At 45.8% G+C, this 20,806-nt stretch overlaps 1 protein-coding gene across 2 annotated transcripts in view; it reads left to right on the top strand.

The window, feature by feature from the left end:
- The first annotated feature begins 2,680 nt into the window (after positions 1-2,680).
- col2a1b (collagen, type II, alpha 1b) overlaps positions 2,681-20,806 on the top strand; it is a 77,100-nt gene continuing 58,974 nt past the window's right edge. Inside the window, exons 1-9 of one of the 2 annotated variants that reach the window (XM_035386850.1) lie at positions 2,681-3,042; positions 7,084-7,290; positions 8,932-8,948; positions 9,763-9,795; positions 11,450-11,482; positions 11,593-11,646; positions 15,903-16,004; positions 18,174-18,251; positions 20,242-20,286. In XM_035386850.1, the coding sequence (XP_035242741.1) occupies positions 2,949-3,042; positions 7,084-7,290; positions 8,932-8,948; positions 9,763-9,795; positions 11,450-11,482; positions 11,593-11,646; positions 15,903-16,004; positions 18,174-18,251; positions 20,242-20,286 (663 nt within the window). In that variant the 5' untranslated portion in view covers positions 2,681-2,948. The remainder of the gene's footprint in view (positions 3,043-7,083; positions 7,291-8,931; positions 8,949-9,762; positions 9,796-11,449; positions 11,483-11,592; positions 11,647-15,902; positions 16,005-18,173; positions 18,252-20,241; positions 20,287-20,806) is intronic. The other variant, XM_035386851.1, reaches the window with a different exon arrangement.

The following is a 20,806-nucleotide window of genomic DNA, read 5'->3' as shown; positions in this document are numbered from 1 at the left end:
ACTGTGTTGATTGTATTAAATGTGTTTGAAAGTGAAACATTTGGAATGACATATCGAGAGTAAAGAGGAAATGTATTACGCTTTTGAAAATTCTGATTCAGTGTTCTAGAACTCCATTTTTTCATTGCCAGTCGTCATTGTTGCATCAGCATTAGAATGGTCAGGTAACAGCATTCTAATCACATATTTGTGACCTCACACTTTAAAGGGGTTAATAGGGGATTGGAAGCAACTCTGTCTCTGCTTGAGGGTTAGCGTTCAGCTGCCGTGTGTTGGTCAGTATACCATGCCTATGGGAAAGTGCACAGCAGAACAAGACTCAGGCCACAAACTCCTGTGGTTTTCCCAGAGTGCAACAGGGTGCCATTCACATTCCAAGGAGCGAATCAGGTGCAGGGCTGTGATTGGACAGGAGTTAAGCTTGGAGCCCAAATGTGTAAAATGCGTCGAACAGGCAGACGAGCAGACTGACACGGCATGACCTTTCAAAGTCTTCAGCCACCTTTATGAGGAAGACAGCCGCAGTTAAAGTTAAACAATCTTTCGGTTAAATATTACTGTAACAGTCTCATTTACCTGTCTGGTCCTTAAAAACAAGGGGGAAAACAGATAGAATGTTAAATCCAGGTTTTGTTTAAAAGTCCCAAGTGTGTAAAAAAAAAAATCCACATAGACATCAGCCTGCTGCTGTCATCGAAGTGGAGCTCAAACCCAAGTCACCATTCAAAGCAGAATAACAATAAAAATGGTGGCAGCCAGGGTTACTGGCAGGCAGTAAATGGTTAGAATTGAGCAATGAAAAGCTATTCCCAGCCCACGGCATTTAGCTCAGGGGAAGGCCCAAATAGGCGATATACCCTGAGACCTTTCCGTGAAAAGATTTTATCCTTGGGACTGAAAACATACATCTATTTCTGATTCTGCTGTCGGTGCGTTTATATAGAGAACAGGCCAGGCAGAAAAACTCAATCTAACAACTGACAGCCCAGCTGACAAACCAGGTGTGGGTACCAGGCTCCACCCTTTTCTTTCTTCCCTCCTAGTTTTTCCTCCTTGGCCTAGTCAATCAAAATCACAGAGCCAATCAAACGTTCTGCACCCCGCACTACTGAGAAATGTGTAGATGGACAGTGGATATCGGATACAGATGTGCATAAAAGAAACAAGACAGCACGTGTCTTTTCATTGTTAAGCGCTATTTTAGCACGCGGGGCTGAGCTATATTTGGCCTGGCGGGAAGTATGAAGAGACGTTGTATCAGTCGTAACCGAATGTGATTAGGCCTAACTATCAAATTGACGTTCATTTCTAATTCTGCATTTAGGTTAAAGTGAACATTGAAATTAGCCTACTTTGTGTTTTATTTGATATTTCTATGAGTTATGTGTGTTACTGCAACGCCAAATTTAACATACTATTATTTAACATAGCCTGTTTAAACATTTATATACATTTAAATACACCAAACTGTAGAAATAAACAGCACACTCTCTTTCAATGTCGAATATTCTAGAAACATTCCAAACGTGTCTGGTTATATGTAGCCTATTCGTTAATCTTCCAAATCAGCTGCCCATGGGGAAAGATTTAACTTAATACATTTTAGTCTTAAAATACGGTCATTTTGAGACAACATTGACTTATGCCATTTGCTGGAAAAAGAGTTCGGTCTGACCGTTTTGTTTTCTGGTCTAACTTCCTTCTTTTATATAGAACCAGGCTGACAGCATTGACAAACTGCTAAATATGTAATGACTAGCCAATGTAGCCTAAATGCATTAGAAGTTGTGCAAAAGTTGCCGAAGTGTCCATAGAAACCAAGAATATGTTTAACTTAAAGTGACAAAGTGAACAGTTCTCCGAAGACACGGATTCCTTATTCAAGCGTGCATTTAAAATACGATTTTAAGGTATTATTCGCTAGTGGCATCCGATTTACAAGTCATGCGACCAATAAAATTGCGGGTTGTGTCGCTTAGTGACATTCAGACGGTCAAACACTAAAAACAGCTTCCGTTTCGCTTAACTCGTGTAATTTAAGCAATTCTGTTGCACTCAACAATGAAAAGAATCTATTCTGATCTGCTCCCTACGACTCCAAACCCGAATAAAGTCATTCATTTCCCTCGCTGAGCTTTAGGCTACCAGTTCAGCCTATGTCCACTTAATATAGGCTAAAAAAAAACTGAACTGACAAATCTACCAGAACTTTGTGATCCACGTGAAATACGCACTATTATGCTGTAAAAAAAATACATAAGTAGCTATTTTAGTACGTTGCTCTTCGAAAGAAATGTTAACTTACAACGTTTTCATTAAGTCTTATCATGACGAGGCAAAATCAGCAGCTGACGCACGATCTGGGTCTTCTAATCAACTCAAATAAGTAGGCTACTTCTGAAACAGGTGTAATTAAATTATTATTTCAGCGGCAAAGGGTGGCAATTTATTTTTTTTTAAAATGAAAATAAAGGCGTTTTGTTTAAAAATAAAATATGTAGTTCCAACCCTGCGCTCTGTGGAAAGCGGAGAGGAGTCGGTGAAGGGGGCGGGCGGGAATTAGAGTTCGGGGAAAAAAGTGAAACTTTTGGGTACCCCTTTTCAGTAGCGAAGGGAAGGAGGGATTTTGAAGAATGGAACGTGGGAGACAAAATGGGGAGGGAAATGGGGCTCGGGTTTCAGCTTGACAGGGGGTAGGGGTTGGACTGGAATTCGGGAATATACGAAGATCCATTGAAGGCAGAGCGGACATAAAATTGCAGTGCCTGGCCTCGCGCGCTCGGTGCTGAAGTTGTGCTGGGCCCTTGGCACTGGATTCCCGTCGAGTTTTGGAAAGTTGACTTTATGGTTCGGTCGCTGGGAACGCACACACTAAAACAGAGAGAGAGCTCCCTTCACCCCTTCTTCATTTTCTTGCCCCAAAGGTCCTGCATGTCTAATATTTAGACATGTTCAGCTTTGTGGATTCCAGGACTTTACTGCTACTTGTAGCAACTCAAGTCGTTCTATTAGCCCTTGTCAAATGTCAGGAAGAGGATGACCGTAAGTTTCAACTTTTTAATTTTTTTATTTAGCTTTTTTCCAATGGAATTTGAAACGATAGGCTATATGAATTTAGCTTTAGTGTGTTTTGTAAAATCCCGGTTCGTTTCCATTGAATGATTTGCCAACAGATAAAAAGTGGACTGGTTTTTTTTAATTTTTTTTAAATGATATTGGCTTCTGATTAATATATGAATCATTTCAAATTTGTCATTTGGCAATTTCGTATAGGTGTACAGGTGAACGCAAAAACTTAAGTTTATATGCTATAGTTAATATTTACTTCAGCAGGTAAAAAATGTGGGTTGCTAACTGTGCATAATCATCTTTTACATATATGCGTTTCTTTTCATGCCTAAAAATGTATTGTTTACATTTGCAATATCGTGGAATGACGAGGAGTGTGCCTAGAATCACGAAGTCTTCTGAGACAGAATGTGCAATCTCACTCTTCAACCGGTAGAGGAAAGTATTTAATGAAATGGAATGGAATAATCTCTTGGAAAAGATCTTGGAACTCGTTGTGATACGTCTGTCGGGATTTATGGTATTTAAATTGTGCATTATTTGTCATGGTTTCGCGAGTATAATGGACTGACTTTCCACACAATGAGTGATTTGTTTTTTTGTTTTTTCTGTAAGTGAGAATGGATATATTTGATAATACAGGACAAATGGTCTTACATTTAAGTGCGTCCATGATCTAGGTACCCTGTTTATTTCAGCTTGAACGATGCAGCTATCGGGTGTTAATAATTAAAGGAGCCCAAGTGAGTGACTGTGATTGTGTATTAGAGTGGGGGTTTAGAAATTCCATGCCGTACAGATTCATCTTTACTGAGGTGGAAATTTAGCTCCCCTTTCCGCTCGCTTCCAGCCTCATCCCGCGAGCAGCTCGGGACACCTGCGGGTGCTTTGGAAACATTCCGAAAGCGTTTTGACAGGCTCCTCTTCTCGCATCAGATAAACTCGGAATAAACGGAGCAACCTCTAAATGAGAAGTGGTCAGGCTCAAGGGCCTGTAGCGTTAAAGCGCTAACATTCCATTGCTGTCATAGGGCACCAAGGCGAATCCGGGCTTGTTGAAAAAGGTGAACCCTAATTGCGCTGGATACCACTACAGAAGTACTCTAAATACGTGTCCGTTACTGATGAATATGCGGACTTGTGTCCATACTGAAGTGGTATATTTTTAATAGGAATAAATGTATGATCTGCGGTTGGCGAGATGGCACTAGTTAAGGTCAATGCAACGCACTACGCTACGTGGTTGTGGAATTTTGAAAAAGTTGATAGGTATTCATGGCCAGTGCCAGAATGAGGGTTCCATATGATCTTAGTGTTTCCATCTGCTTTCTAGATTACCCAAAGGCTGTGCCGGTCGGGGGGAAAGAAAGACTGTCTGGCGAGAAGATTGCTGGAAAATATATCATGAAAAAGAGTGTGTGTGTGTGTGTGTGGGGGGGGGGTATTTTCATAATTCGGCATAGCGCATTCTTTTACGCAAAATAGCTCCGACATTGCTTGGCTCAAAATTAAATTCAGGAAGGAGGTATTGGGTGGGGGTGGTGGTGGGGGGCGGTAGGTTCGCAAAAGCAACAGAAAAGTAGGCAGAAATAACGTGCTATTGAGGGCTCAGGTTACCCTTTAGACGCACAGAGGCCCCTGGACATAATGCAAGCCGTTCTTTCCTCAGAGCTACTGGGGGAATTATTTCAGAGAGATACGCTCGGTTTAAGGAGTCCGAGAGAGAGGTGGTCCCGGCTCCGCGTGACCTCAGACTAGCAGGCTCAAAAGGCAGCTTGAAGCGACTGGCGTCGGGTCGCACAGTAGATCACGAATTCAATTACGGGTTGAGATGTTGAGATGCCAGGGAAGCACGCACGGAGTGGGAGCGGGGATTCTGTGTGCTATATTCATTCCTCCTGCGTGCCGGTTTCGGATAGAAACTTTGGTGACCTCAAATATTTCAACACCTGTGTTCAATATAGCATTTCCTTTCCCCTTATAAAAAATGTGAAGAACATCTCAGACAGGGAAATCACGCGCGGTCAAATAAGTCCCGCTATTGAAAAAAAAATCTGCACATTTATCCTCTGAAACACAAGGTAGCCTATTTAAACCAATTCCCCTCTCCACATTTCTTACGTTAACGTAAATAAGTTTTTTTTAAATCTGCTGTCTTTAAGCAAAGTCAAGGTGATACAGCCGTAAAATTGTATCTACTTTTTGAATTAGTGCCAAAAACGGATATTAAGCGGACCCACAGGTATGTGTGTGAAAGCTGTCCTTTCTCCATTCTTAGGCGTGTTTGGACTGGCGTCTAACGAAGCTATGGGTTCCAGGTTGGGGGTTAGAAGCGCCCCGTGTTTGGATAGGGCGCTACCTTGTGAATTGGGCGCTCTGTCTCTTTAAGAAAGAGCTCATTCATAGGTGGCCTGGATGGGGTCCTCTAGGTTACCCAGAGCTGACCAGGCCTCCCTAGGTAAACATAGCTACTGTACACACGCACCAGCATACATCCACGCGGCGCCTTGCGCGTTACTGGAAAAAAGCCCCATCCTCCGCAAAGCGTCAAATGACTGCAGAGCACTGTATTCGGCTGGCATTAATATTAGCCCTATTGCTTAGCTACCTGTTGGGCATTCATTCGCAAAAATGTCACCGCGTCTGTGTAATTCGTTTAATTTAGCATAACACAATTGTTGGGGGTTTAAACGACGTCGCGAGCCGTAGGCTTTGTGTTGTTAAAGGTAACATTCCTCCGAGTCCTCCATTTATTGTCGGAAAACGGTATTGGCCATAGCCCCTTGCATTACGTCACACGACACTGCCTGCTTTGAGACTGAACGGGCTCATGCAGACGCGACTGCGCGTTTAAAGTCATGTGTGTATTTCGGTGGATGCTTTCATCGCTCTCTACTGTGGAATTTAGACAGATAAACTACAAAGTTCAATCTGTGCTGTGTCACGTGTTTGTGTTTCCCTCAGACATCCCTCTCCCTCCCTCTCTCTTCTTCTCTTTTTTTGGCGGGGCGGGGGGGGGGGGGGGGGGGGGGGGGGGGGGGGGGGGGGGGGGGGGGGGGGGGGGGGGGGGGGTAAGGAGGATAAATATAGCTAATATAATTACGTGGAAAAATGCCGAATGGCCCGCACTTGTAATTTCACTTAAACCAACATTCAGACTGTGAGCGTTGTCCAATGCTGCTATTTTAAGCGCCCGTGCACGGCGCTTTACGGTGTAATTTACCTTTTTAAAGTGCACGCAATTACTGCGGAGTGGTTTCTGCAGCTCGGTCTCGTGAAATGCTATTTGAGTAGAGGAGCAATGTCGCGTTTGAAACGGAAGAGAGAAAATGAACGTGTTGAGTCTGTTTCTTCGGAAGTCCAATCGTGATTATACTGACCAATACACGCTCAGATGCGTTATCGTTGCTCTCCTGTGCCACCTTTATTTCACAGCGAAGAGATGCTGCATATAACTTGATGTGTGGGTCCACACTGCCACCGTGTGGTATCTTTGTGGAACTGCATTGTATCCGGCATCTGCTGAGCTTGAATGTTGGCAGCCATCCATTTTGTATGACAGTTAATTTCACAAGAATATTGTTTATAAAAAGTTACTTAACTCTGTGCGTTTGGTAGTCAGACTAAGATTAATTACAGACATATGCTTTTTATTATAGTATTTTGTTAGGCTTTGGTTTTTCTTTGGCAAAATGTGTCTGCAAAGCTCTCTTAATGTGTGAAAGCAGTTCAATTTTCTTCTCAGATATTTTTTCCCTCGTACCTGCACTTATTTCTCCGCCGTCCGCATTGCCGTTTTATTTTTAAGGAAGCGGTGATTATGCTGTGTATGATTATATGCTTAACGCTTGCTGTTTAAAATTCTTTGAATATTCGTGACTCCTCCTCGACTGTGGCAGGTAATTGAAGATGTGTAGAGGGCGATGACTGTGCAGGTCTGACGTCTTCTCCTCTCTCTTCTTCCAACTCCCGCCTGCCCCGCTCTCTCTGCGCACCCCTCCTGGCCTCGCGCAGAGGAGCCCGGCAGCTGCGTGCAAGAAGGCCAGCGCTATAGCGACAAGGACGTGTGGAAGCCGCAGCCGTGTCGCATCTGCGTGTGCGACACGGGAACCGTCCTGTGCGACGAAATTATCTGCGAGGAGCTGAAAGACTGTCCCAACCCCGAGATCCCATTCGGAGAGTGCTGCCCCATCTGCCCCGCGGGCCAGGGCATCCCCAGTGGTCGTAATTTATTTATTCACAGTTTCATAAATAAATTACTGTGTAATTCATCGTGTTTTTTTTTCATTGTTTTGAGTTGGAAAAACGGTCCCGGCTTTATTAGCCCATCGGCCGTGCGATTGGCTACTTTTATATAGCAGTGGCTGTTTTTCCACATGAAACGCGTGAAAAAAAATCACGAAAGACACTTCTAAGTCCATTTAGAACTGTTTTGGTGCTTTTTATATAAAGAAAGAAAGCCTTCTATTCTATTCCTTCTATTTAAAATTGGTCCACCTTGAGCCCATCTTGTTTGGATATTATATTATCCCCAGTAGCTATTGTCTACACATGTGGGAACCATTACGAAATACTTCTCCCTAACAGACGCGGCTGGGCCTTTCCTCCAGAGTTTGGAAATGGCGTAGCTCATACCTGATTTAAGAAAGAAAATAAGCAGAATTTTTAAATGGTGGTTCCAAGCAATATCTGACAGGCGTTTCTCAAAGAGTTAAACCGTAACGCGAGCTATTGCTCCCCAATTGCACCATATATCTCTGAACGGGTCTTTAGAGAGTTCCGCACTTTGATGGAAAGGAATTTTTTTTTCCAATTGACGAAAAAGCTTTTTATTTATATATTTATTTTTTCTAGCCGGGTCTGTATTTTTCATTCAGAAAGCCCGTAGACGTGGAAGAGCAGTATATTTGAACTTAGAAGTGTTCTTTCGAAAAGGAAACTTCTTGCGCCGTATTCTTGTTTTTTTCCAATGTAAATGAAAAACGTTTATTCCTACCTCTTGGTAAGGCCATTTATTTAGTGAAGTCACTTTAATAAAAAAAAACATTTCTTTGGAACACAAGGGTAGCAGGAGCGCAACAAGTTTCCTCCCAGTGAATCTTCTTGGTTGAAAAATAATCCATAAGTAATAACAATGCAAAAAGTGCTGCAAGCTTAGAAAAGCTAAGTGAAATGTACGCTTCACAGCAGAAGGTCTTAATTCAGCATTGCTTGTCTCTCACTCTGTTCCCCAAGCTTGTTTCACCACCGCATCCCAGCATTGGCCACCCAACACTATAAAAAGCCCACTGTTCTGCATCAAACTCTGATCTATTAATATATTGACTAAGCTCTTCATTTACACACCTGGGCTTACTGGCTGTGCCCGTACATCCACCCCCCCCCCCCCCCCCCCCCCCCCCCCCCCCCCCCCCCCCCCCCCCCCCCCCCCCCCCCCCCCCCCCCCCCCCCCCCCCCCCCCCCCCCGCCCGTGCCCCCTGACTGCCCCTCTATACCCTCTGTCACCCCCCTCTCTCTGTCCCCCCACCCTCATTCTCCCCAGCTGCTTGACCTTTGCCCTTTGTGCTCTAAGACCTCGGAGATGGAAACTTTTCCCAGCAACACTTCTCCACCCCCCCCCCTCCCCCCCCCCCCCACCACAACCCCCCTCCCCCCTGCCCGCAAACAGGAATATAAAATATAAGTCTGTCATGACCCTCGTCAGTTTTTGGGCTGCATTGTTTCACAAGAGGCTTCCCCAAAACTTATTTTGTCCTGCAGATGGAAGAGGATATATCTCTGTGATTATTTATTTTTTTTCTATACATTAGTAAATTTTAACAATGTATTTTTCTCTATTTTCTCTCTCTTGCAAACAAACAGGACCTGCTGGTGCTAAGGTGAGTCCATGTGGACTGAGAACTTTCTGCAAGTGTGGATATTATCAGTCTGAGTGCCAGAGTTAACTGAGAGTGAAGTCAAATGTCAGGATGTTCAACTCAAAAAGACCTCATCATTTTTGTCTGTGGTGGCATCAATCAGCGTCATTCATCTTTTCTACAGGGTTTTATTTTCTCTGTGTGTGTGAGAGTGAAAGAGAGAGAGAGAGAGAGTATGTGTTCATATGTGTTAGTAATTATCTTTGTGGCCTAATGTAGCTAAAATAAATCTTATATCTGACAGGGAGCAGTTTTCCAACTTAATACCAAATTATGTCCATTTTGATGAGGAGCCATCACAAATTTTTTATTGATAACATTCTGCATTTTTCAAAAATGTCGGCTGTTTCCGGATCGCCGCCGGTAATTCTCCGGCGTGCGTCCGTCCGGGCGGCAGATTTATGTGTTAGACGTTGCGGTGTGGACTCCGGAGGGACCGAGGACAGGCAGAAATGAGACGCTCTTGGGGGTGAAATCCTGCAGTTACGTGCTCCCCGCGCTCTGCGCAGTTTCAACCGGAGCCAGATTTCACATTCTGCTCCCGTACGGTCTGATATACTGGCGCTGAGAGTAGGGCGAGCTTCTGTGTGCCCTGAGCCAGATTTGGTCGACGTTACGCGCGTGCAGAGTGAACAATAACGAGAGTTAGAAACTCGGTGTCATTGAATATGATTCTTTTGTTGATGCTTTAAAATGGAAACTGTTTTTTTTGTTGTTTTGGGGTTTAAAACGAGTCCTAATACCCCCTCCCTCCCACCCTGTTTTTTTTAAACAGGGACAGAAAGGTGAACCCGGTGACATCACAGATGTAAGTGCTCCCGTCTGTCTGCGCACTCTGCGCAGTATTCGTTTAATTTCTGCCGTTGGCTGTAGTTTATTAGCAGAGCTGAGAGCAGAGCTGGCTGTTCACCCCCAACCCTGACCCCAACCATAACCCTAACCCCAACCCTAACACCTTCCGCAGTCTGCTCTGTAGGAGTAAAGTTCCAGTGCAGTATTGCGGCTGGTCATTGCGTAACTTTCAGTGGTGTGAGTTTGTGAGTGTGCAGTTTAAGAGTGTCACAGTGTTCCTGTTCTCTGCTATACTACACACACATACACACACTCGCACACTCACACACTATACACACAAACACACACACACACATACACATACTATACACACACATACACACACTCACTCACACACACACACACACACCTACACACACTCACACACACTCACTCACACACACCTACACACACTCACACACACGTACTATACACACACATACACACACACACACACTCACACACGCACACCTACACACACTCACACACACATACACTCACACACACACACACAGACACACACACAAACACACTATGCACACACACACATACTATACACACATACACACACACACAAACTCACACACATACTATACACACACACTCTCTCAAGCACAACACAGCCTCCCTCTTCACCCCTACCAGCATGCAAGAAGGCCTTCACAGCTGCAGAGCACATGGAAACCATTTATACGCCCTCCACACACACACATGCACATACACAAACACACTATTCACACACACTGTACACACACACTCACACAGATATACACACACGTGCACACACACACACACATGTGCACACAATATGCACATATGCATGCACACACACACACATGCACACACATACACACTATACACACTCTCACACACACACATACACATAGTCTTGCTTTCTCACCCTATAAACCCAAGTCACTTTTCATTTATAAAAGGATAAATGTGCCAGTTTTTTTGTCTTTAAATGTCTGTTTAGTGTGCTGTGGACATTAGTCTCTCTCTTTGGTAAAGAACATTACGTTCATAGTGAGTTCATAGTGAGATTGATAGGCCCTCTCTTTTTATTGGTCACTTGTAGTGAATCTTCAAACCTAACCACAAGTAATAAAAACGAATAAATTTGAGACAAGCAGCTTTCACCTTCGATGTGTGGAGCTTTTGAACCTGCTCAGTGTTCTTAAACTGAGCATTATTTAGAGGTAAAAACCACTGGAAATAAAGAGGTTGGCCCACAGCTCCATTGGGCTCACTGCCAAAAAGCACTCTCATGTTTCATAGGCCAAGTCCTTTTTTGAAGCACAGCTTCATACGTATATAAATATTTCTGACTTTTGAGGTATCATTTTTATGAGATTTTTTATTATGCGTATATCTAATTAGTGCAGCTATCGTATGTATTTCTAGTCAGCGTGATATATGTAAGCATTTATTGTAGTTGTGTTGTCTGAATGTTCTGGCAGCTCCTCCCGCTGCTGCCAGGTTCTCTCTTGCAAAGGGGATTTTAATCTCTGTGAGGCATTCCTGGTTAAATGAAGGCTAGACCATTAAGTTTTTTTAATATTCTACACCTGGACTGCAGCGCCAAATTCTGTCGATTTAATGAGACGTTTCTCTTGTTTTTTTTTGTTCAGGTTGTAGGACCAAGAGGACCAGCAGGCCCCATGGTAGGCGCATTTTGAGCAATTTGATTGGTTGCTGTATCAGTCTTCTCCCCTCTGGGCGTGGCCTGTCGGGTCTCACCGGCGTCTCATTGGTGTCTGTCATCGCCCCGCAGGGACCCCCCGGAGAGCAGGGACACCGCGGAGACCGAGGCGATAAGGGCGAGAGGGTGAGTTTTCGTCCGAGACGTCACTCTGCGCGGTTCCCCTCTAACGGCGTGAGAAAAGAGGGGGGCACCCCCCTCCCCCCCACCGGGTCACCCCCGTCTTATCGTTTGAGGGAGCGCGGAAAGAGGGCGCGACTGGCGGTCGATCCGCGCGCCTGCGATCAGCATGGGAAACCAGCGGCGCTGTCCCGCGCGCGTTCCATACCGCACGCATCCGACGCCATTTTACACGCCGTCTGAAAGCCCCGGGGCTACGGCGCTAACGCTGCGGTTTGGGATGCGCGCGAGCACGACGCCTTTTACGAACCGAGGCCTCATTTCCATTCATTTACATCTGTCTGAAGAGCCCCATAAGACATGTCTGCTGTGGTTATTCTAGCTTGCTTACAGATTCCCTTTGGGGATATTTTTTGTTTTGACAGCAATAGTCTGGTAAAAACTCATCGGTGGATTTTATGACCTCGTGCCGCTGCATTGGTGGTCGCTGCTCTTTTTCAAAGTCAGTGAGGTTTGGAATGTTTAACGATGGGATATGATGGTGTTAAAACACATTTCTGTAGAAATATGACATTCTCTTGTATTGGCTCCTCTGAAATGCTCCAATCGTGGCTGTTTCTGCTCATGGAAGGTGAAGATTTCTGGACGCTGTGTAGAAGTGATGAACTGGTTTTGTGATACTGGGCAATGGAGATGACCTTGTGTTGTGATATGATTGGTTAAAGGATGACGGATCTGAAATGATTGGTTAACAGATGACTGATCTAATATGATTGGTTAAAGGATCCCTGATCTGATATGATTGGTTAAAGGATGACTAATCTGATATGATTGGTTAAAGGATGACCTATCAGATATGATTGATTAAAGGATGACTGATCTGATATGATTGGTTAAAGGGTGACTTATCTGATATGATTGGTTAAAGGATGACTAATCTGATATGATTGGTTAAAGGATGACTGATCTGAATTGATTGGTTAAAGGATGACTGATCTGATATGATTGGTTAAAGGATGACTGATCAGATATGATTGGTTAAAGGATGACTGATCTGATATGATTGGTTAAAGGATGACTTATCTGATATGATTGGTTAAAGGATGACTTATCTGATATGATTGGTTAAAGGATGACTGATCTGAATTGATTGGTTAACAGATGACTGATCTGATATGATTGGGTAAAGGATGACTGACCCATTCCTCACCCTTCCCTCCCGTTGGGCATCTGGGTGAGGACTGACTGGCAGCTGAAGACATCCACACCATCCTAATATAATTGAGTTCTCATATTTATATTGAGTACGACAATATGAGCGAAACTTCATTATCCGCAAAATGTCTTTTGCGCGAACATAGCTTCAGTACATAAAGCTAATAATAACCAATGGCGGGTTCAAAACAAATACCATGACCAATCACTGGTCATGTTATTGGTTTTGTATGTGTTAATTGGATAGCGTGTGCTAAAGACAGGGCCGTAGGGCCTTGGTATAAGAACTACAGTACAGCTGTAATTCCATATGGGTAGAGACTGCTCTGTTTGTCTCGCTTGACCTGTACTTTAAATGCTTCACACAGATGCTTGCACAAATAGAGTCAGGGGTATTTTTCACACAATTTACTGCTTTTCAGTCCGTCCCTACAGCAGCAAGCTCTCGGATAATTACCAGTCGTAAATATTCCGGCGAGGATGGATCTGCTGCGTGCCCGTGCATCCTTTCCCCCTCTAATTTCTTTGAAGAATGGCGCAAGATATTTATCGGTGTGTTTAGTGGTTGAAAAGGGCAGAGTGAGCCAGTGTTTCATAGCCGAGGGAAAAGCATTTAAAACTCCTCCAGGACTTGCAGAAAAATGAGCGAAGGGTTGAGAAGGTTCTCCTCCTGTGCGGTGTGGTATACGGTCACCTTCTATTATGGCCCAAACTAAGCTGTAACTTTTTCATACTTTCAGTCTAACAGTTTAAATGTGTTACACTTGGCGACAATAAAAACCACCTGTGGTGTGCTGTAACAAACCTACATATCAGCACTACATATGCTACATATAAGCATTACATATGCTTCATAACAGCATTACGTATGCTACATAACAGCACCACATATGCTACATATAAGCACTACATATGCTACATATCAGCACTACATATGCTACAGATAAGCACTACATATGCTTCATAACAGCACTACATATGCTACAGATCAGCACTACATATGCTTCATAACAGCACTACATATGCTACATAACAGCACCACATATGCTACATATAAGCACTACATATGCTACATATCAGCACTACATATGCTACAGATAAGCACTACATATGCTTCATAACAGCACTACATATGCTACAGATCAGCACTACATATGCTTCATAACAGCACTAAATATGCTACATAACAGCACTACATATGCTACATATCAGAAGATTGTTTCATAATATATGACATACATATAAGCACACACATACACTCTTAAATATTTGACGTAGCAGGCTTGGCTTGTTATGGCAGACAGTAGCAGTAGCTGTTATAAACATTTATGTATGCTTATGTAAGGCCCTGTGAGCTGTGATCAGGGCGTAATTCAGGCATTGCGTTAGCGTAACGCTGGATAAATAGCCCCACTAAACAGTGCACCCTTGAGAGTGCGTAAATGTCTACTGTACAGACGGTTGTAAAACTTATTTAAAACAAACGCTAAAGAGAAACTGGTTTAGTTCTCCACAGCAAAATTTGCTTTTCTTGTGAAAAATATTGTTTGGGCTTTGATTTGGGATTGGGTGAATGAAGTTATTGTCCAAATTATTTATTATATTTATTTATTTTTTAAACTTCTTTGTTTCCTTCTGGAAGAAAACGGGACTTTTTCTTTCCCCTGCTTCAAGCTGTTTCCATAAAGGGGCATGCCAAATTATCATTTTAATAATGCAAAGCATTCTCATTTGCGCCGATTGGTATAAGATTTAATGTAAGATTTACACTTCTACAACTTTTAAAATTTCACAGGAATCTCTCTTTAAAATGAGAGATTTAAAACCGCTCAAATGTTTAGAATTTATTTGTGCATGTAGTCATTTGCGGTATCATGTACATGTTGTGTGCAGTCTGTGAGATGCTGTAGTACTGTTTTTTTTTTTGGAGAGGATGTCATAATAATGAAGTTTCATTCCACATTTTAACGAGTATGCTTTATGACTTTGCGTTGTCCATTCAGAGGCATTAATGCAAATGAATTCTGCTCATTCTCTGGCAATAAAGCCAGTTTTCAGTCACTGCTCATTATCTAGGTTTTTACCGTCAATGAAGCTTAACAGACGTCTGCAGACCTCGAAGAGGAGAGAGGTGTGGCAGGCCCAGATTAGAACTAATTGAGGGTTACTCCTGTCCCGCTCTTTGAAATCTACTCTGAGTCTCTAAGCCATTTCTACCTTTCATCTTACAGCTGACCTGTTTCTTTCTGAAAACCATCGGTGGGTTTCCCAGTGCGTTTGTGTGGTGAGATCAAGGAGAGCAGTCGTGACATCAGACGGTTCATTGCTCGTGTGAACACTCCGTAGTGCTTTGGTCTGCTGTGATTGCCCTTCTCACTGTGGCATACTTGCTGCTCCCGTGATGTTGCCTGAAGTTTTGCGGGGGTTACTTGATGTTTTTTGATGTTTAAATTTTTTTTCTGGGTGGTCTGTCTGGTGCAGCCTTGAGTAATACCAGCATAAGGCTGACTGACACCTGGTTCTGGCAGGAAGTGGGCCTGCTCCCAGCTGGTTCTGGCAGGAAGTAGGCCTCTGTTGCCTGGCTCTGACAGGAAGTAGGCCTCTGTCGACTGATTCTGACAGGAAGTAGGCCTTTGTTGGCTGGTTCTGGCGGGAAGTGGGCCTCTGTTAGCTGGTTCTCGCAGGAAGTGGGCCTACTCCCAGCTGGTACTCGCAGGAAGTAGGCCTCTGTTGGCTGGTTCTGGTAGGAAGTGGGCTACTCCCAGCTGGTTCTGGCAGGAAGTAGGCATCTGTTGGCTGGCTCTGACAGGAATTAGGCCTCTGTCGTCTGATTCTGACAGGAAGTAGGCCTTTGTTAGCTAGTTCTAGCAGGAAGTGGGCCTCTGTTGGCTGATTTCAGCCAGAATTTGGGCTGTCTCAGCAGGCTGGCAGGAAGTGGGCCTCTCTCAGCAGGCTGACAGGAAGTGGGGCTCTCTCAGTAGGTTGGCAGGAAGTCGGCTGATTCCAGCAGAAAGTGGGCCTTATGTGTCTCTTGTTCTCTCGCTCAGGGAAGCGCTGGCCCCCGTGGAAGAGATGGAGAGCCTGGTACCCCCGGAAACCCCGGCCCCCCCGGACCTCCAGGACCCAACGGACCCCCAGGCCTCGGCGGGGTGAGTGGCAAAAGAGAGGAGAGGAGAGGAGAGGAGGAGAGCAGAGGAGAGGAGAGGAGTGGTGAAGGAAGGAGAGCAGAGGAGAGGAGTGGAGAAGAGAAGAAGAGAGGAGTGGAGGAGAGTAGAGGAGAGGATAGGAGAGGAGGAGAAGAGAGGAGAGGACAGGAGGAGGCGCAAGGAGAGGAGAGGAGGAGAGGGGGTGAGAGCAGAGGAGGGGGAGGACAGCAGAGGAGAGGGGAGGGGAGGAGAGAGGGTTCAGGCTTATGAGGGAACATTCCCGCTGTGTCATGGCTGAGAGTCAGAGAGGAGTCCTGAAGAAGACTAGCACAGCAAGAGCCTGAGAAACAGCAGGGAAAGAGTTCTCAAACAGAGTAACAGCAGGAAAAGAGTCCTCAAACAGTGAGAAACAGCAGGGAAAGAGTTCTCAAACAGAGAGAAACAGCAGGAAAAGAGTCCTCAAACAGTGAGAAACAGCAGGGAAAGAGTCCTCAAACAGAGAGAAACAGCAGGGAAAGAGTCCTCAAATAGAGAGAAACAGCAGGGAAAGAGTCCTCAAACAGAGAGAAACAGCAGGGAAAGAGTCCTCAAACAGAGAGAAACAGCAGGGAAAGGGTCCTCAAACAGAGAGAAACAGCAGGGAAAGAGTCCTCAAACAGTGAGAAACAGCAGGGAAAGGGTCCTCAAACAGAGAGAAACAGCAGGGAAAGAGTCCTCAAATAGAGAGAAACAGCAGGGAAAGAGTCCTCAAACAGAGAGAAACAGCAGGGAAAGAGTCCTCAAATAGAGAGAAACAGCAGGGAAAGAGTCCTCAAACAGAGAGAAACAGCAGGGAAAGAGTCCTCAAACAGAGAGAAACAGCCGGGAAAGAGTCCTCAAACAGAGAGAAACAGCAGTGAAAGGGTCCTCAAACAGAGAGAAACAGCAGGGAAAGAGTCCTCAAACAGAGAGAAACAGAGAAAAAGTCCTCAAACAGAGAGAAACAGCAGTGAAAGGGTCCTCAAACAGAGAGAAACAGAGAAAGAGTCCTCAAACAGAGAGAAACAGAGAAAGAGTCCTCAAACAGAGAGAAACAGCAGGGAAAGGGTCCTCAAGCAGAGAGAAACAACAGGGAAAGAGTCCTCAAACAGAGAGAAACAGCAGGGAAAGGGTCCTCAAACAGAGAGCAACAGCAGGGAAAGAGTACTCAAATAGTGAGAAACAGAGGAGGGGATAGACATAAAAGCTAGGGAGAAAGAAAGGGAAGAGGAAACGGGGTAATTACTGGTGGGAGAGAGATAAAGAGAGAAATAAAGAAAAGCTTTTGACATTTAAAAGCCACATCTTAGCAGATGTATTTACAAAACCACCAAATATGGAAAAATAAAAAAGAAAGAAGAAAAATTAATATTTAAATCAAAGGCAGATCGAAAGGGACAGACTGATGAGGGGAAGAGAGAGAGAGAATGAGCAAATGAGAGACAGACTATGAGGGACAGACAGATTGGGGGAGAGAGGGGGAGAGAGAGAGGAAATGAGAGAATGAGACAGAGAGAGAATGAGAGAGAGGGAGAGGTACTGACAGTAAGGCGGTGTGGGGGTTTTCTGGGAAGACAGGAGTCCCTTTGTAAGCAGAAAATAGATTAAATAAAAACAGCAGAGCTCTCTCCGTCACATCCATTATTCCGTTCTCCCCCCCCCCCCCCCCCGTGGAGGCAGGGAAAGGATCAAACCATCTGCTAGACCTCACTGGCTTTCTTCCACCATCAATATCACATATTATTGTTTTTACTATCAGTTACTATTTTTATTAATATCACTATCAGTTATTATTATTCTTATTATCACTATCAGTTATTTTTATTCCTATCATTATCACTAACAGTTATTATGTAGCCCTACCTCTTAAGGGTAGATTGAGGATCGAACTCAGCACGAGTTTAATTCTTTAATATGAGCGGATATGGCTGTACCAATGCTTTTTTAAACTATGTTCAGGGTCACGGTGCGAAAAGCAATAATGGTTTAAGATAAACAGTTACAGAGAGACACAGGCTCTCGGGGGGGATGGGGGGGGGGGTTAGGGTAGCTAACCACCGCCTGTTCTCTGACTGTGCGCCGAGCTAACCGCTCTGCTGCGCTAAGCCTGTGGATCTATGATTGACGGTTGTCCCCGTTTCTTTCCCTTTGCAGAACTTTGCTGCTCAGATGACTGGCGGATTTGACGAGAAGGCTGGAGGCGCGCAGATGGGAGTGATGCAGGGACCAATGGCAAGTGCAGCGGCCCGCCGCGGCGTCACGCTAACACCGCTAACCGCGCGCGAGACAGGAAGTGGAGATTTCTCTGGGATTCCGGTTTCACCTCCCGCTGCGGCAGGCTTCCGCTGGGCCGGTTCTGCTGTAGATGGTGGCCTGTGTGTTAAAGCCACGATGGCACCTCAGGAGAATGCAAAATCAATGGTTTTTTTTTTTTTTAACACTGCCACCCTGTGGCCAGGAGGAGAAACTGCAGCAGCACGGGGACTGCACACACATGGGTTCACAGCACGCTTTTCTTCGGACTCCCGAAAAATGGAAAATATCTCGACGGAGGGGTACGACCCGGCGAGAGGGCCCGGCGGGGCGGAATCGCGATGCGCACCGAGAGCCCCCCAGATGCATTTCGGCTGAGCCGCAGAGTCAGCCGGGCCCACGGACGCTCGGACACACAGAGAGCTGCGGTGCTGGAGGGGGACGGCCTGTTCATTCTGGAATGCACTACTGAGTCCCGCACCCCCACATAGACTCCGGGAGGGGCGGACGGACAGCCCCAAACTCCCCGTCGCCCGTTCGCTCGATAATAAGTTTAATGAGTAAACCACCCGTCGGGAAAGAGGAACTGATGGAAAACTAATGAAGTCTATGGGGATGACAATGGAGGGCTGGTCATTAGAAGGCTTGACTGATGGTCTTTGGCATGTTAAAAGGTTCCGGCTCTGGCCCTTTTTGCAGTTTTGGGGAGTTTCTCGTCGCCGCTGTGTGGCCCCTGCTCGTTGAGCGATGAGGCAGGAGCCGGTCTGGGCTGAACACTCCGTTTAATGGCTGCTTTCTCTCGGGGGTGGGGGCAGCCCTAAGGAACTGTAATGGAGATTCATCTGTGACAGACGCCTCCCACCCGCTGAGTGCGTCCGGGGGTCACCAGGTTTCTCCGACAGGGACAGGCACCTGAGGGGCCACAGGACCCACCCAAGGCCCCACCCCTGCCCCTTCAACCCCGCCCCGCCCGCCCCGCCCCGCCCTGCTCGGCTCGCTTCAAAGAGACGCCAGAGAGTTGGGCAGAAACGTCTAATTACGGTTCATGTCAGGATGCAATGAGTCAAGTGGAGGAGCCAGAGAGGGAGACCCCCTCCCTCAGCAAATCAGCAGCTGCTGGGTCTGACCCCAGGGCTGGAGAGAGAGAGGGAGAGGGGGAGAGAGAGAGAGAGAGAGAGAGAGAGGGGGGGAGAGAGTGATGGGGAGAGAGGGGGAGAGGGAGAGAGAGAGGGAGAGGGGGAGAGAGTGAGGGGGAAGAGGGAGAGAGTGAGAGGGGGGAGGGAAGGAGAGAGGGGGGAGAGGGAGAGAGTGAAAGGGGATGGGAGAGATAGAGGGTGAGGGGGAGAGAGAGAGGGGAAGTGGGAGAGAGGGAAGGAGAGTGGAAGTGGGTGAAGAGAGGGAGTAAGAAAAGAAGGAGGAGGGAGAGAGGAAGAGAGAAAGAAAGAAAGGGGAAGGGAGAGACAACGAGAGAGGGAGAGAAAGTTCTAGACAGATAGTGGGAAAGACAATGTTGAAAAGAGAGAAAAAAGAAAGGGGGGAGACTGGAGGGAGGGGAGGATGGAGGGTGAGCGAAAAAGAAAGAGGGAGACAAAAGGAGAGACAGTAGGGGGGAGAGAGAGGGATAGAAAGAGAGAGGAAGCTTGATTATGGCTGAGGAATGCTCCTGGTTTATGGTCCTGACAGATGGCTGCTGTTTCTCTGTTGCCCTGGGGGGTAAAGAGGGCAATATGCTTTATGAGTTTGGGGGGGGGGGGGGGGCGGGGTGAAAGAGCAGTTAAAAAAAGGAGGAACACCCGCAGAATACCCATGTGTACATACACGAGTGGAGTTCATGTTACTAAATGAAATTGACGGCCTGTATGCGACTGATTAATGTGTTAAAATGCCTACCTTAACAGGTTGCTATCCCAGTTTCCTGTTTGTTTCTTACGCTCCTGTTCTCTGTCTCTCTCTCCTCCTCTCACCCCAGGGCCCCATGGGACCCCGAGGCCCCCCAGGACCCACCGGAGCCCCTGTAAGTATCTCGCGCTAAAACGCGCGGCGCAGAGACGCTCATTAATGAATTAGCGCCCGCGTTGGTGAGCGGAGACGGCGCGTTTGGTCTGATGGCTTCCATCTGCCCTCGGCTGCACCTGTCTGTCCAAGAGCTCTGGAAATCTTGATTAATTTGTCTTTTCGCACCTCTGAGCTCCTTCAGGTGCGCTGGTAACCTCGCCTCTTAAAGACACAGCTCTCGGGCTTCAGGGTTCAGCTTTCAGGGTTACGCACAACAAAAGCTCCAGCAGAACTTTCTAGAACCAAAAAGAAGCTACACCATTAATTTTCTAAGTCTGTCTCCCCCAGCATGTTCTCAGGGATTTCTACCTGATTGTAAAACCTGGACTCAACCCTTTAAACTTACATAATAACACACACAACCTGGCTCCAGCAAATACACACTCAGACTGCGCGGGAGGCAGCTATATTTACACGCACATGCACACACACGCGCGCACACACACACACACGCACACACACACGGACATGCACGCACA

This window comes from Anguilla anguilla, chromosome 13 (assembly GCF_013347855.1).
Source record: "Anguilla anguilla isolate fAngAng1 chromosome 13, fAngAng1.pri, whole genome shotgun sequence".
Taxonomy (NCBI): Eukaryota; Metazoa; Chordata; class Actinopteri; order Anguilliformes; family Anguillidae; genus Anguilla; species Anguilla anguilla.
This window is presented reverse-complemented; position numbering and strand designations above follow the sequence as displayed.